The 12,500-nt window shown below is 45.9% G+C and overlaps 2 protein-coding genes across 4 annotated transcripts in view; both read left to right on the top strand.

Annotated features, from left to right (window-relative positions):
* The window catches only part of LOC115824832 (aldehyde dehydrogenase, mitochondrial), an 18,436-nt gene extending 11,385 nt beyond the window's left edge, over nucleotides 1-7,051 (top strand). For both annotated transcript variants that reach the window (XM_030788575.1, XM_030788574.1), the window contains 5 exons: nucleotides 2,694-2,878; nucleotides 3,472-3,636; nucleotides 4,258-4,415; nucleotides 6,274-6,388; nucleotides 6,592-7,051. In XM_030788575.1, the coding sequence (XP_030644435.1) occupies nucleotides 2,694-2,878; nucleotides 3,472-3,636; nucleotides 4,258-4,415; nucleotides 6,274-6,388; nucleotides 6,592-6,624 (656 nt within the window). In that variant the 3' untranslated portion in view covers nucleotides 6,625-7,051. The remainder of the gene's footprint in view (nucleotides 1-2,693; nucleotides 2,879-3,471; nucleotides 3,637-4,257; nucleotides 4,416-6,273; nucleotides 6,389-6,591) is intronic.
* A 2,347-nt stretch (nucleotides 7,052-9,398) lies between these two features.
* The window catches only part of mapkapk5 (MAPK activated protein kinase 5), a 15,759-nt gene continuing 12,657 nt past the window's right edge, over nucleotides 9,399-12,500 (top strand). Inside the window, exons 1-2 of one of the 2 annotated variants that reach the window (XM_030768431.1) lie at nucleotides 9,399-9,758; nucleotides 9,945-10,315. In XM_030768431.1, coding sequence (XP_030624291.1) covers nucleotides 10,280-10,315 — 36 coding nt within the window. In that variant the 5' untranslated portion in view covers nucleotides 9,399-9,758; nucleotides 9,945-10,279. Of the gene's footprint in view, nucleotides 9,759-9,917; nucleotides 10,316-12,500 lie in introns of those variants that run through there. The other variant, XM_030768439.1, reaches the window with a different exon arrangement.

Below are 12,500 nucleotides of genomic sequence, written 5' to 3'. Positions count from 1 at the left end.
GTGTTTTTCTCCCAGTGGAGGAGGTGGTGGAGACTTACAGTAAATGGTGTGTGTGGTTGTGTTTTTTTCTCCCAGTAGAGGAGGTGGTGGAGACTTACAGTAAATGGTGTGTGCGGTTGTGGTTTTTCCTCCCAGTGGAGGAGGTGGTAGAGACTTACAGTAAATGGTGTGTGTGGTTGTGGTTTTTCCTCCCAGTGGAGGAGGCGGTAGAGACTTACAGTAAATGGTGTGTGTGGTTGTGTTTTTCTCCCAGTGGAGGAGGTGGTGGAGACTTACAGTAAATGGTGTGTGTGGTTGTGTTTTTTTCTCCCAGTGGAGGAGGTGGTGGAGACTTACAGTAAATGGTGTGTGTGGTTGTGTTTTTTTCTCCCAGTGGAGGAGGTGGTGGAGACTTACAGTAAATGGTGTGTGTGGTTGTGTTTTTTTTCTCCCAGTGGAGGAGGCGGTGGAGACTTACAGTAAATGGTGTGTGTGGTTGTGTTTTTCTCCCAGTGGAGGAGGTGGTGGAGACTTACAGTAAATGGTGTGTGTGGTTGTGTTTTTCTCCCAGTGGAGGAGGTGGTGGAGACTTACAGTAAATGGTGTGTGTGGTTGTGTTTTTTTCTCCCAGTAGAGGAGGTGGTGGAGACTTACAGTAAATGGTGTGTGCGGTTGTGGTTTTTCCTCCCAGTGGAGGAGGTGGTAGAGACTTACAGTAAATGGTGTGTGTGGTTGTGGTTTTTCCTCCCAGTGGAGGAGGCGGTAGAGACTTACAGTAAATGGTGTGTGTGGTTGTGTTTTTTTCTCCCAGTGGAGGAGGTGGTAGAGACTTACAGTAAATGGTGTGTGTGGTTGTGGTTTTTCCTCCCAGTGGAGGAGGCGGTAGAGACTTACAGTAAATGGTGTGTGTGGTTGTGTTTTTCTCCCAGTGGAGGAGGTGGTGGAGACTTACAGTAAATGGTGTGTGTGGTTGTGTTTTTTTCTCCCAGTGGAGGAGGTGGTGGAGACTTACAGTAAATGGTGTGTGTGGTTGTGTTTTTTTCTCCCAGTGGAGGAGGCGGTGGAGACTTACAGTAAATGGTGTGTGTGGTTGTGTTTTTCTCCCAGTGGAGGAGGTGGTGGAGACTTACAGTAAATGGTGTGTGTGGTTGTGTTTTTTTCTCCCAGTGGAGGAGGCGGTGGAGACTTACAGTAAATGGTGTGTGTGGTTGTGTTTTTCTCCCAGTGGAGGAGGCGGTGGAGACTTACAGTAAATGGTGTGTGTGGTTGTGTTTTTTTTCTCCCAGTAGAGGAGGTGGTGGAGACTTACAGTAAATGGTGTGTGCGGTTGTGGTTTTTCCTCCCAGTAGAGGAGGTGGTAGAGACTTACAGTAAATGGTGTGTGTGGTTGTGGTTTTTCCTCCCAGTGGAGGAGGTGGTGGAGACTTACAGTAAATGGTGTGTGTGGTTGTGTTTTTTTCTCCCAGTGGAGGAGGTGGTGGAGACTTACAGTAAATGGTGTGTGTGGTTGTGTTTTTTTCTCCCAGTGGAGGAGGCGGTGGAGACTTACAGTAAATGGTGTGTGTGGTTGTGTTTTTCTCCCAGTGGAGGAGGTGGTGGAGACTTACAGTAAATGGTGTGTGTGGTTGTGTTTTTTTCTCCCAGTAGAGGAGGTGGTGGAGACTTACAGTAAATGGTGTGTGCGGTTGTGGTTTTTCCTCCCAGTGGAGGAGGTGGTAGAGACTTACAGTAAATGGTGTGTGTGGTTGTGGTTTTTCCTCCCAGTGGAGGAGGCGGTAGAGACTTACAGTAAATGGTGTGTGTGGTTGTGTTTTTCTCCCAGTGGAGGAGGCGGTGGAGACTTACAGTAAATGGTGTGTGTGGTTGTGTTTTTTTCTCCCAGTGGAGGAGGTGGTGGAGACTTACAGTAAATGGTGTGTGCGGTTGTGGTTTTTCCTCCCAGTAGAGGAGGTGGTAGAGACTTACAGTAAATGGTGTGTGTGGTTGTGTTTTTCTCCCAGTGGAGGAGGTGGTGGAGACTTACAGTAAATGGTGTGTGCGGTTGTGGTTTTTCCTCCCAGTAGAGGAGGTGGTAGAGACTTACAGTAAATGGTGTGTGTGGTTGTGTTTTTCTCCCAGTGGAGGAGGTGGTGGAGACTTACAGTAAATGGTGTGTGTGGTTGTGTTTTTTTCTCCCAGTGGAGGAGGTGGTGGAGACTTACAGTAAATGGTGTGTGTGGTTGTGTTTTTTTCTCCCAGTGGAGGAGGCGGTGGAGACTTACAGTAAATGGTGTGTGTGGTTGTGTTTTTCTCCCAGTGGAGGAGGTGGTGGAGACTTACAGTAAATGGTGTGTGTGGTTGTGTTTTTTTCTCCCAGTAGAGGAGGTGGTGGAGACTTACAGTAAATGGTGTGTGCGGTTGTGGTTTTTCCTCCCAGTGGAGGAGGTGGTAGAGACTTACAGTAAATGGTGTGTGTGGTTGTGGTTTTTCCTCCCAGTGGAGGAGGCGGTAGAGACTTACAGTAAATGGTGTGTGTGGTTGTGTTTTTCTCCCAGTGGAGGAGGTGGTGGAGACTTACAGTAAATGGTGTGTGTGGTTGTGTTTTTTTCTCCCAGTGGAGGAGGTGGTGGAGACTTAAAGTAAATGGTGTGTGTGGTTGTGTTTTTTTCTCCCAGTGGAGGAGGTGGTGGAGACTTACAGTAAATGGTGTGTGTGGTTGTGTTTTTTTCTCCCAGTGGAGGAGGCAGTGGAGCAGTCCCACTTTGCCATCTTCTTTAACCAGGGTCAGTGCTGCTGTGCCGGTTCACGTACCTTCGTGGAGGACAGGATCTATGACGAGTTTGTGGAGCGCAGCGTGGAGAGAGCCAAGAGGAGGGTGGTGGGAGATCCCTTCAACCTCAAAACCGAACAGGGTCCTCAGGTACCTCAAAACTACCTCACAGAGACATTAAACCCATATACACACACTCAGATACCAAACATTAAACCCATACACACACTCAGATACCAAACATTAAACCCATATACACACACTCAGATACCAAACCAGAGAAACATGAAAACATGTATGTGCGTTTGAGTGTCTATATGTTTGTCTGAGTGTTTGTCTGAATGTCTGAGTGTTTGTCTGAATGTCTGAGTGTTTGTCTGAATGTCTGAGCGTCTGAGTGTTTGTCTGAGTGTTTGTCTGAGCGTTTGTCTCAGCGTTTGTCTGAATGTCTGAGCGTTTGTCTGAATGTCTGAGCGTTTGAGTGTCTCTCTGAGCGTCTGAATGTCTGAGCGTTTGTCTGAATGTCTAAGCATCTGGGTGTCTGTCTGAGCGTCTGAATGTCTGTCTGAATGTCTGAGCATCTGAGTGTTTGTCTGAATGTCTGAGCATCTGAGTGTTTGTCTGAATGTCTGAGCATCTGAGTGTTTGTCTGAATGTCTGAGTGTTTGTCTGAGTGTATGAGTGTTTGAGAGTTTGTGGACTAGAGAAGTACTGAATGGCTTTGCTTTTCTGTCGGACTGCAGGTGGATGAGGATCAGTTCCAGAAGGTTCTGGGCTATATCAGCAGTGGAAAGCGTGAGGGGGCAAAGCTCTTGTATGGAGGGGGTGTGGCTGCAGACCGTGGATACTTCATCCAGCCCACTGTTTTCGGAGACGTCCAAGACAGCATGACTATCGCCCGTGAGGAGGTACTGACTCACAGTCTCTGACTCCTCCAGATAACGCTCTCCACTCTCTGACTCCTCCAGATAACGCTCACCAGTCTCTTACTCCTCCAGATAACGCTCACCAGTCTCTTACTCCTCCAGATAACGCTCACAGTCTCTTACTCCTCCAGATAACGCTCACCAGTCTCTGACTCCTCCAGATAACGCTCTCCACTCTCTTACTCCTCCAGATAACGCTCTCCACTCTCTTACTCCTCCAGATAACGCTCTCCACTCTCTTACTCCTCCATAAAAGGCTCAGTGTTTAAAGTCTCAGTCTCCCTCCTCATTTTAAGGTTCAGTGTGAAACACCTTTTCTAACAGTCAGTGGATCCGATGCCACAGTTGTGTGCTCAGTAGATCTTTTCTCTTACGTTTGCCACATGTTATCATTCCAGGAAAATCTTTCTTTCAAACAAACACCAAACACATGACACATGGTTGTAGTACCAGGACAATTCATACAGATCTTACAGGCCAGTGTATAAGTGCATGAACCAAGTGAAGTCCAGTATTTTCTGCGTCAGTCCAGTGTCCTGTGTGTTGTTTCCTTCGGATGGATGTGTGTGATCTAACGGTGTTGGCGGTGTGTTTGTCTGTCAGATCTTTGGGCCTGTGATGCAGATCATGAGGTTTAAGTCTTTGGAGGAGGTGCTGGAGAGAGCCAATGACTCTCAGTACGGCCTGGCCGCCGCCGTCTTCACCAAAGACATCGATAAAGCTCATTACGTCTCCAGCGGCCTGCGTGCCGGGACTGTGTGGTATGTTCCCCTCCTCACAGCCATCAGAGCCCAGACTCACAGACACTCTACAGACACTCTACAGACACTCTACAGACACTCTACAGACACTCACAAACACTCACAGACAATCTACAGACACTCTACAGACACTCTACAGACACGCTACAGACACTCACAAAAACCCTACAGACGCTCACAAAAACCCTACAGACACTCACAGACACTCACAGACACGCTACAGACACTCACAAAAACCCTACAGACGCTCACAAACACTCTACAGACACTCACACACACTGACAAACACTCACACACACTCACACACACTCACAAAAACTCTACAGACACTCTACAGACACTCTACAGACACTCACAAACACTCACAAAAACCCTACAGACACTCTACAGACACTCACAAACACTCACAAACACTCACAAACACTCACAAAAACCCTACAGACACTCTACAGACACTCACAAACACTCACAAACACTCACAAAAACCCTACAGACACTCACAAACACTCTACAGACACTCACAAAAACTCTACAGACACTCTACAGACACTCTACAGACACTCACAAACACTCACAAACACTCTACAGACACTCACAAACACTCACAAACACTCACAAAAACCCTACAGACACTCACAAACACTCTACAGACACTCTACAGACACTCACACACACTCACAAAAACCCTACAGACACTCTACAGACGCTCACAAACACTCACAAACACTCTACAGACACTCACACACACTCACAAACACTCTACAGACACTCACACACACTCACAGACACTCTACAGACACTCACAAACACTCTACAGACGCTGGGTAAAAAAGAGCAGTTTAGTTTTGGGGGGGTTTGTGTTTATTTGGCTGTGTTGGTTCTGTGCAGTGTTTTGGGGGGCGTTTGTGTTTATTTGGCTGTGTTGGTTCTGTGCAGTGTTTTTGGGGGGGGGGTGTTTATTTGGCTGTGTTGGTTCTGTGCAGTGTTTTGGGGAGGGTGTTTATTTGGCTGTGTTGGTTCTGTGCAGTGTTTTCAGGGGGGGTTTGAGTTTATTTGGCTGTGTTGGTTCTGTGCAGTGTTTTGGGGGGGGGTTTGTGTTTATTTGGCTGTGTTGGTTCTGTGCAGTGTTTTCAGGGGGGGTTTGAGTTTATTTGGCTGTGTTGGTTCTGTGCAGTGTTTTGGGGAGGGTGTTTATTTGGCTGTGTTGGTTCTGTGCAGTGTTTTGGGGAGGGTGTTTATTTGGCTGTGTTGGTTCTGTGCAGTGTTTTCAGGGGGGGTTTGTGTTTATTTGGCTGTGTTGGTTCTGTGCAGTGTTTTGGGGGGGGGGGTGTTTATTTGGCTGTATTGGTTATGTGCAGTGTTTTGGGGGGGGTGTTTATTTGGCTGTATTGGTTATGTACAGTGTTTTGGGGGGGTGTTTATTTGGCTGTATTGGTTATGTACAGTGTTTTGGGGAGGGTGTTTATTTGGCTGTATTGGTTATGTACAGTGTTTTCAGGGGGGGTTTGTGTTTATTTGGCTGTATTGGTTCTGTGCAGTGTTTTGGGGAGGGTGTTTATTTGGCTGTGTTGGTTCTGTGCAGTGTTTTGGGGGGGGTTTGTGTTTATTTGGCTGTGTTGGTTCTGTGCATTGTTTTGGGGGGGGTTTGTGTTTATTTGGCTGTATTGGTTCTGTGCAGTGTTTTGGGGGGGGTGTTTATTTGGCTGTGTTGGTTCTGTGCAGTGTTTTGGGGGGGGGGGTGTTTATTTGGCTGTATTGGTTATGTGCAGTGTTTTTGGGGGGGGGGGGTGTTTATTTGGCTGTATTGGTTATGTGCAGTGTTTTGGGGGGGGTGTTTATTTGGTTGTTTCTTTTGCAGGATTAACTGCTATAACGTGTTTGGGACCCAGGCGCCTTTCGGGGGGTACAAGGCGTCGGGAGTCGGGCGTGAGCTGGGAGAATACGGCCTGGAGAATTACACCGAAGTCAAAACGGTAAAACCACCTGTCCCAGCACACACACACACACACACTGACACACACACTGACACACACACACACACACACACACACACAGACACACACACACACACACCCTGTCACACACTCAAAATGGTCTTCTTTAAGTTCATGTAATTTAATTTTTTTTCTCTTGTGTGTATGTATGTATGTATGTATGTGTGTGTTTCTCTCCACAGGTGACCATCAAGGTCCCCCAGAAAAATTCGTAAACTGTGGCCCCCACTGAAGAACGGTTAACATCGCTCAGGTCAAAGGTCCCGACATGCCTCGACCCGCGTGACCTTCACTGCTATGTGGAACTGCTACAGACACGTGACCTGCGCTCTGTTTACCTGCTCTGCGCGTCCCTGTTCCCCTGACCCATGTCCTCTGCTCATGCTTTGATACATAAACTTTGTTTCTTTTGTAGTAAAGAAAGCTTGGCGATACTGACCTCCGTAAAGTTCTGTTCTATTTTCCCAGAGGTAAAACAAAGCCTCATTTCAGAGACTCTCAAATCATTTCATTACATTCTGAAATCAAACTGATACCCTCTGTTTCCTGCCTTGCGTTCAGATTGGATGAATGTACAAGCCAATGGAGTATTTCTCACTCTTATGCTAGAGCTGTGTGACCCAGTAAAAGTTGCACAAACACCTGTGTTGTCTGTCTGTGTTTCTGGTTGTTCTCCTCACGGACAGTGGAGCTGGAGAAGGGGCAGCTTTTGTCCTCAGGCTTTACAGTTTTTTTGGCACCGTGATTGTTTTGATGGAATGCCTGTGTCGTTTTCTGCTCAGTTTAACAGTTTTAGTAAGGTGCTAAAGTCTTGAACTGAATATTCAATCAGAACCAACCAGTCTTATTATAGACAGACTAAGCGAGGACTCCATGAGCCTAGACTTAGAGAATTCTTTGGTTCAACACGGTGATGTTCTTCATTTGCTCGCTAGAGGGCAGAAGAGTGCCAAACTTGAGCCAAGCAAGGAGGATGTGTTTGTCACTACCAAAAATATTTTTGTTTTATGGCATAAAAAAGAGTCCAAAGACAATGTCAATTTTGTCAGTTGCTAAAATAAATATTTTTCATCATATTTTGGCCGGTTCAAAATAGATTAAAAAACCTCTTCGTACTTTTCTAGGCAACTCACCATATCTTCTCCTTAAACACCTCCACAGTGTAAGATTGGGTAGTTCTAATATGGAAAATGAATCATTCCTCTGTTCTTGTGCAAGGCCAGAACCTCTGTGTCCATAAATATGAGTCGTTTTTAGACGTCTTCGATACTGAACTCTTTCTCTTCACAGTGTCTGAAATCCAACTCAAAGCAAATTTTCTCTCTTGTTTTACAGATTAATAAACAAAATTATGAACAGGGAAACTAGATGAAAATAAGCTGATGTTCTTCAGTTCCCTGATTTGACATTAGTGTCTTCGGTGCCATTAAAAATTAACGAATTAACTGCAGTTTTAGCCTTTTATCTCTTCTCTGTCCCACAGAGATAGGATGTGTTTTTTTCTGCCATATTCAATCCATTTGGCATGTGATCTTACATAAACACCATTAGCTTTCTTAACATAAATATCATCCTATTTTCACATAGAGCTGCGACACTGTGACATCCTCATTATTCAGTACTTAGGTAACATATGTTTACGCCGTGTCACATCACGTTGTATTTATTTTGTATCCTTACTTATTGATTGATTGATTTTATTATCTTACAGTCGTTTTTATACGATCTTAACTCCGTGCTGTGTTGGCTTCCTTTGTAATCTTTTTTATTTTTTATCATTATTATTATTATGTTTTTAAAATCTGTGTCATCGCGAGGAGCGGCAGTAAATTTCCAGACTCCCTTATCAGGTGAACCACAGGCTTCTGGTTTAAAGAAGAATCATACGTGTCTCTCATAGGTGCGGATGAGACAGCGCGTTCCTTTACGTTAGAGCTCAAATCATCTCTGACGAGCCAATGATCAACCCTCGATTTAGCCCACGCGAGGAAAATGCGTTAACTCATGGAGTCTGTTACAATTTAGCATAATGAAACCTCCAAATGCCTACACATTATGAGGGCTGCAAAACATTTAGGGATTGGTGTATGAGTCATTTGGTACTGTATTAAAATATAATCCAACAATTGTCCACCTGTTCGTTATAGCAATTTAACAACACAAATCAAGAGAGAAATGATACTCAGAAGTTTTATGTTGCCAGTTTGTTCTTCAATGTGTGTTTTCGTTGCCAATAGCAAAAAGGCCCCCTGTCCCCTCTTACATAGCGCTTATTTTTTTGCCTGATCTAAGAAAATCCCTTTGGAGAGCTAAAATTACCACAGATGATTTGACGAAACTCGAAATATTTTTTTTTATAAAAACTCTCTATTGAAATGAGCCTCAAATCCGCGTAGATCTCGCGCTTGGATTTAGATTTTGCCACGTGAGTCGATCAGGCTTTACGGCAGACAGGCTTGAGGACCCCAAACTCAGCATTACTACAGATCGTACAAAAAGACTAGATGCCTAACTTCCCTCTGTTTCAACTTGGTATTTCCCTCGAACGGGCAGGACCAATGGAATAAGTGGACCATTGAGAGCCGCTACGGCTGATCTTTCACAGTATAAATTGTTACGATTTTAGTAATACGAACAAGTATAAGTTGTTCAATGGGAACGACCATTATGTCAAACAATTGATCCAAATAAGATAATTTATTGAAATAACGACCAAATAGTGTTGAGGTTTTGTTCGCTTTATTAGGGGAAAACCCTAATAAATCACATTTTAACTGTATGAACAACGTGGTGCCTAAAATAAGACTAACTGACTAAAACCCATTTCCTCGTGAGCTGTAACACAAAGTCAAAAAGACATCCTCTCCCTGTTGCCTCTTGTGGGCGCCCCTCTTCCGCTCTCATGGCGTGAAGGCGTTTTAACCACGAGTTATCTGTCTGTGTCCCAATTCTTGAAGTCTATGGTACTGTTAGCTCGCTAACCAACTGGGATAATGGAGTAGTAATCGAACTAAAGCAGTAGACCGATGGAAGTCGTTTCCTTGTTGGATATAAATAACGACAACCTAGTTTGATTCCATAACTGTATCGGTTTTAATTAAAGCTCTCGGTACTATAGACAGTGTCGCAGTACCGTTTTCAGGCTAAAACGGGTCAAAAACAGTCGTATCAACATGTCTCGCTCGTAGCTTAGCTCATTTCAGTGATCGCTCTCCCGATAGCTGGCAGGCTAGCTGTGCCGCTGTCCTCTGTGGGATTTTTCCCTCTCTGCTCGGCTATTTTTGCCTACGTGATATGTTCTGTACGACACCGGGGAGGGTCAGGCTGCACATCAGCACAGTGGAGAAAAGTAAGAATATGTTGTAGTGTTATTATGTGCCGCAGTACTCTGTTCGGCTCAGTAAAATATCCATTTTGTTTAACGTTAGCAGCAGTAATCCTACGCACACTGACGCTATCATAACTATAAATACCGCCCCCCTCTTTTTCTCTCTTCTCATGTACTGTCTTCTGTTTTGGCATCATCGTCTCCTAGACCGTATCTCTACATGGTCGCGGTCAGGAGGAAATTGGGGGGATTTGGTCTTGTGCGCGATCATTTGCAGTCAGAGCAATACAGCGGTAACAGACTTTATTTTGTGGTCTTTCCCACCATTCCTGAAGAACTTAGCGACACATTAAGACATTGTCTGACCGAATGAACACTGTCACTAATGGAAACTGGACGTAATACGTAGCGCTCCAGTTTAGAGGAAAGTTGTATCCCTTTGAAGAGAACTCGTAACGTTGACACCTCAGCCTGCTGGCTCCTAGCAAGGGGCTTAACTTACCCGACAACAAAGTTTCAGGAAACCGCAAAATTTGGACAACATGTCGGAGGATAACAACGTGGACAAGTTTATCAAGGTACGACCACCACCTGAACTATACATTTTAGCCGTTTGTTGTTTTTGTCTTTGCTCTAACATGTTATTGGCCATTCACAATTTAAACCATGTCCAGCTAAGTATCTCCAGCGAAGAGAGAGTTTGATTCTAAATCTGAAAATCTGAGCAACAGCTGTGTACAAGGTTTGTCAGTGGCAGCCACTCTTAGACCTGCTAAATCGGAGCACTGCCGAGTCAATTGTCCACCAACCGACGAGCTCGTGGACCTCGGTGTGAGTATGTGTAAAATACGGTAGCGTTAGAGCCGCGGCGCGTGTGGATGTTTGTGGGACGTTGCGGGTGTGTTGAGAGCTTTGTACCCGACGCTGTGGAGCGGGCTTCGGCTGACCCAGCTCTGTAGCAGTGTGAACTGTTGGCGTGTTTTAGACACTATAATAGTCAGTGGCGTATACTCTGTCATGATTCACGACTGTGTGGCATTTAATGAGTAACTCGACCTCTCTGAGCTCACACACTTCTTTAAATCCTTAAAGGTTCCCAAAGGAGCGTGTCCATACTCTATGCCACTTTAGCCCCGAGAGTGCGTCAGAGAGGCCTGAAAGGACTGCCCTAAATGCGCCCCTGCTGCCCCACGGGCTGTTTGTGTGTGAGTTCGGCCGAGCTGAGGGGAAGGGGAGGGGTCGGTCTGGACCAGACCCAGGGCTCACGGGGGCTCTGGACCGGTTTGGATCAGTAAGAGGCCAGTGACTGTGTATGAGGGGAGGCGCTTTGTTTCACAGACGGTGGTTCTACCCTAGGCACACTGAGAGGTCTCTCACTGGAACTTTTCCTGAGCCATGAGAGAAAATTGCAGGCACAGAAACCGTGTCCTGTCGTCCTGACATGGACGAGCTCTGAGGGAAAGGTCTACTAGTTTTCAGCGTGTGTTAGTACCTGAGAAAAGCTGATGAGTTTCCAGCGTGTGTTAGTACCTGAGTATAGTTGTATAGATGAGTTTTCAGCATGTGTTAGTACCTTAGAAAAGCTGTGTAGATGAGTTTTCAGCATGTGTTAGTACCTTAGAAAAGCTGTATAGATGAGTTTTCAGCATGTGTTAGTACCTTAGAAAAGCTGTATAGATGAGTTTTCAGCATGTGTTAGTACCTGAGAAAAGCTGTATAGATGAGTTTTCAGCGTGTGTTAGTACCTGAGAAAAGCTGTATAGATGAGTTTTCAGCGCGTGTTAGTACCTGATAAAAGTTGTATAGATGCTGTTCTCAGGCCAGTTATGGGTGAAGAATTCCTTTAACAGCTAACCCAGTGTATATGTAGGCACTGCCAAACAGCGTATGCACTGAACAGTTGGGTTTTGTTTTAGGTGGTGCTGTTCTCAGATCAGTCTGTGTCAAACTGTAGCACTGAGAGCTGTAAATAGCTGTGTGTATGTGCGTGCCTGCTCACTTGGACTGGACAGAAGGTACTCCGCTGTAGGCCTGTCTGAGTGAGCGGTGTGACGGTGTTTCCGGACAGTCGGACCTGCTCTGACTGACCTGCTCTGACTGGCTGTGTTTCGGGTATAATGTTGCACACTAAACCTGGACAGATGAGTCAGTTGCTAGAGAGCAGCCTTCCAGGAGCGCGCGTGTGTGTGTGTGTGTGTGTTCATGCATGTGTGAAGAGAACGCTGAGTGAGAGAGGCCAGTGTGTGTGTGTGAGTCTGTGTGTGAGTGGATGGTGTGTGTGTGTGAGTGGATGGTGTGTTAGTGTGTGTGAGAGGACAGTGTGTGTGTGTGAGAGAGGACGGGGTGTGTGTGACAGGACAGTGTGTGTGTGTGTGTGTGTGTGAGAGGACAGTGTGTGTGTGTGTGTGAGAGGACAGTGTGTGTGTGTGTGTGTGTGTGTGTGTGTGTGTGTGTGTGTGTGTGAGAGGACGGTGTGTGTGTGAGAGAGGACGGGGTGTGTGTGACAGGACAGTGTGTGTGTGTGTGTGTGTGTGTGTGTGAGAGAGGACAGTGTGTCAGTGTGTGTGTGTGTGAGAGGACAGTGTGTGTGTGTGTGAGAGGACAGTGTGTCAGTGTGTGTGTGTGAGAGAGGACAGTGTGTGTGTGTGCGTGTGTGTGTGTGAGAGGACAGTGTGTCAGTGTGTGTGTGTGAGAGAGGATGGGGTGTGTGTGTGTGTGAGAGGACAGTGTGTCAGTGTGTGTGTGTGAGAGAGGATGGGGTGT

Source organism: Chanos chanos, chromosome 1, assembly GCF_902362185.1.
Source record: "Chanos chanos chromosome 1, fChaCha1.1, whole genome shotgun sequence".
NCBI classification, from domain to species: domain Eukaryota; kingdom Metazoa; phylum Chordata; class Actinopteri; order Gonorynchiformes; family Chanidae; genus Chanos; species Chanos chanos.
This window is presented reverse-complemented; position numbering and strand designations above follow the sequence as displayed.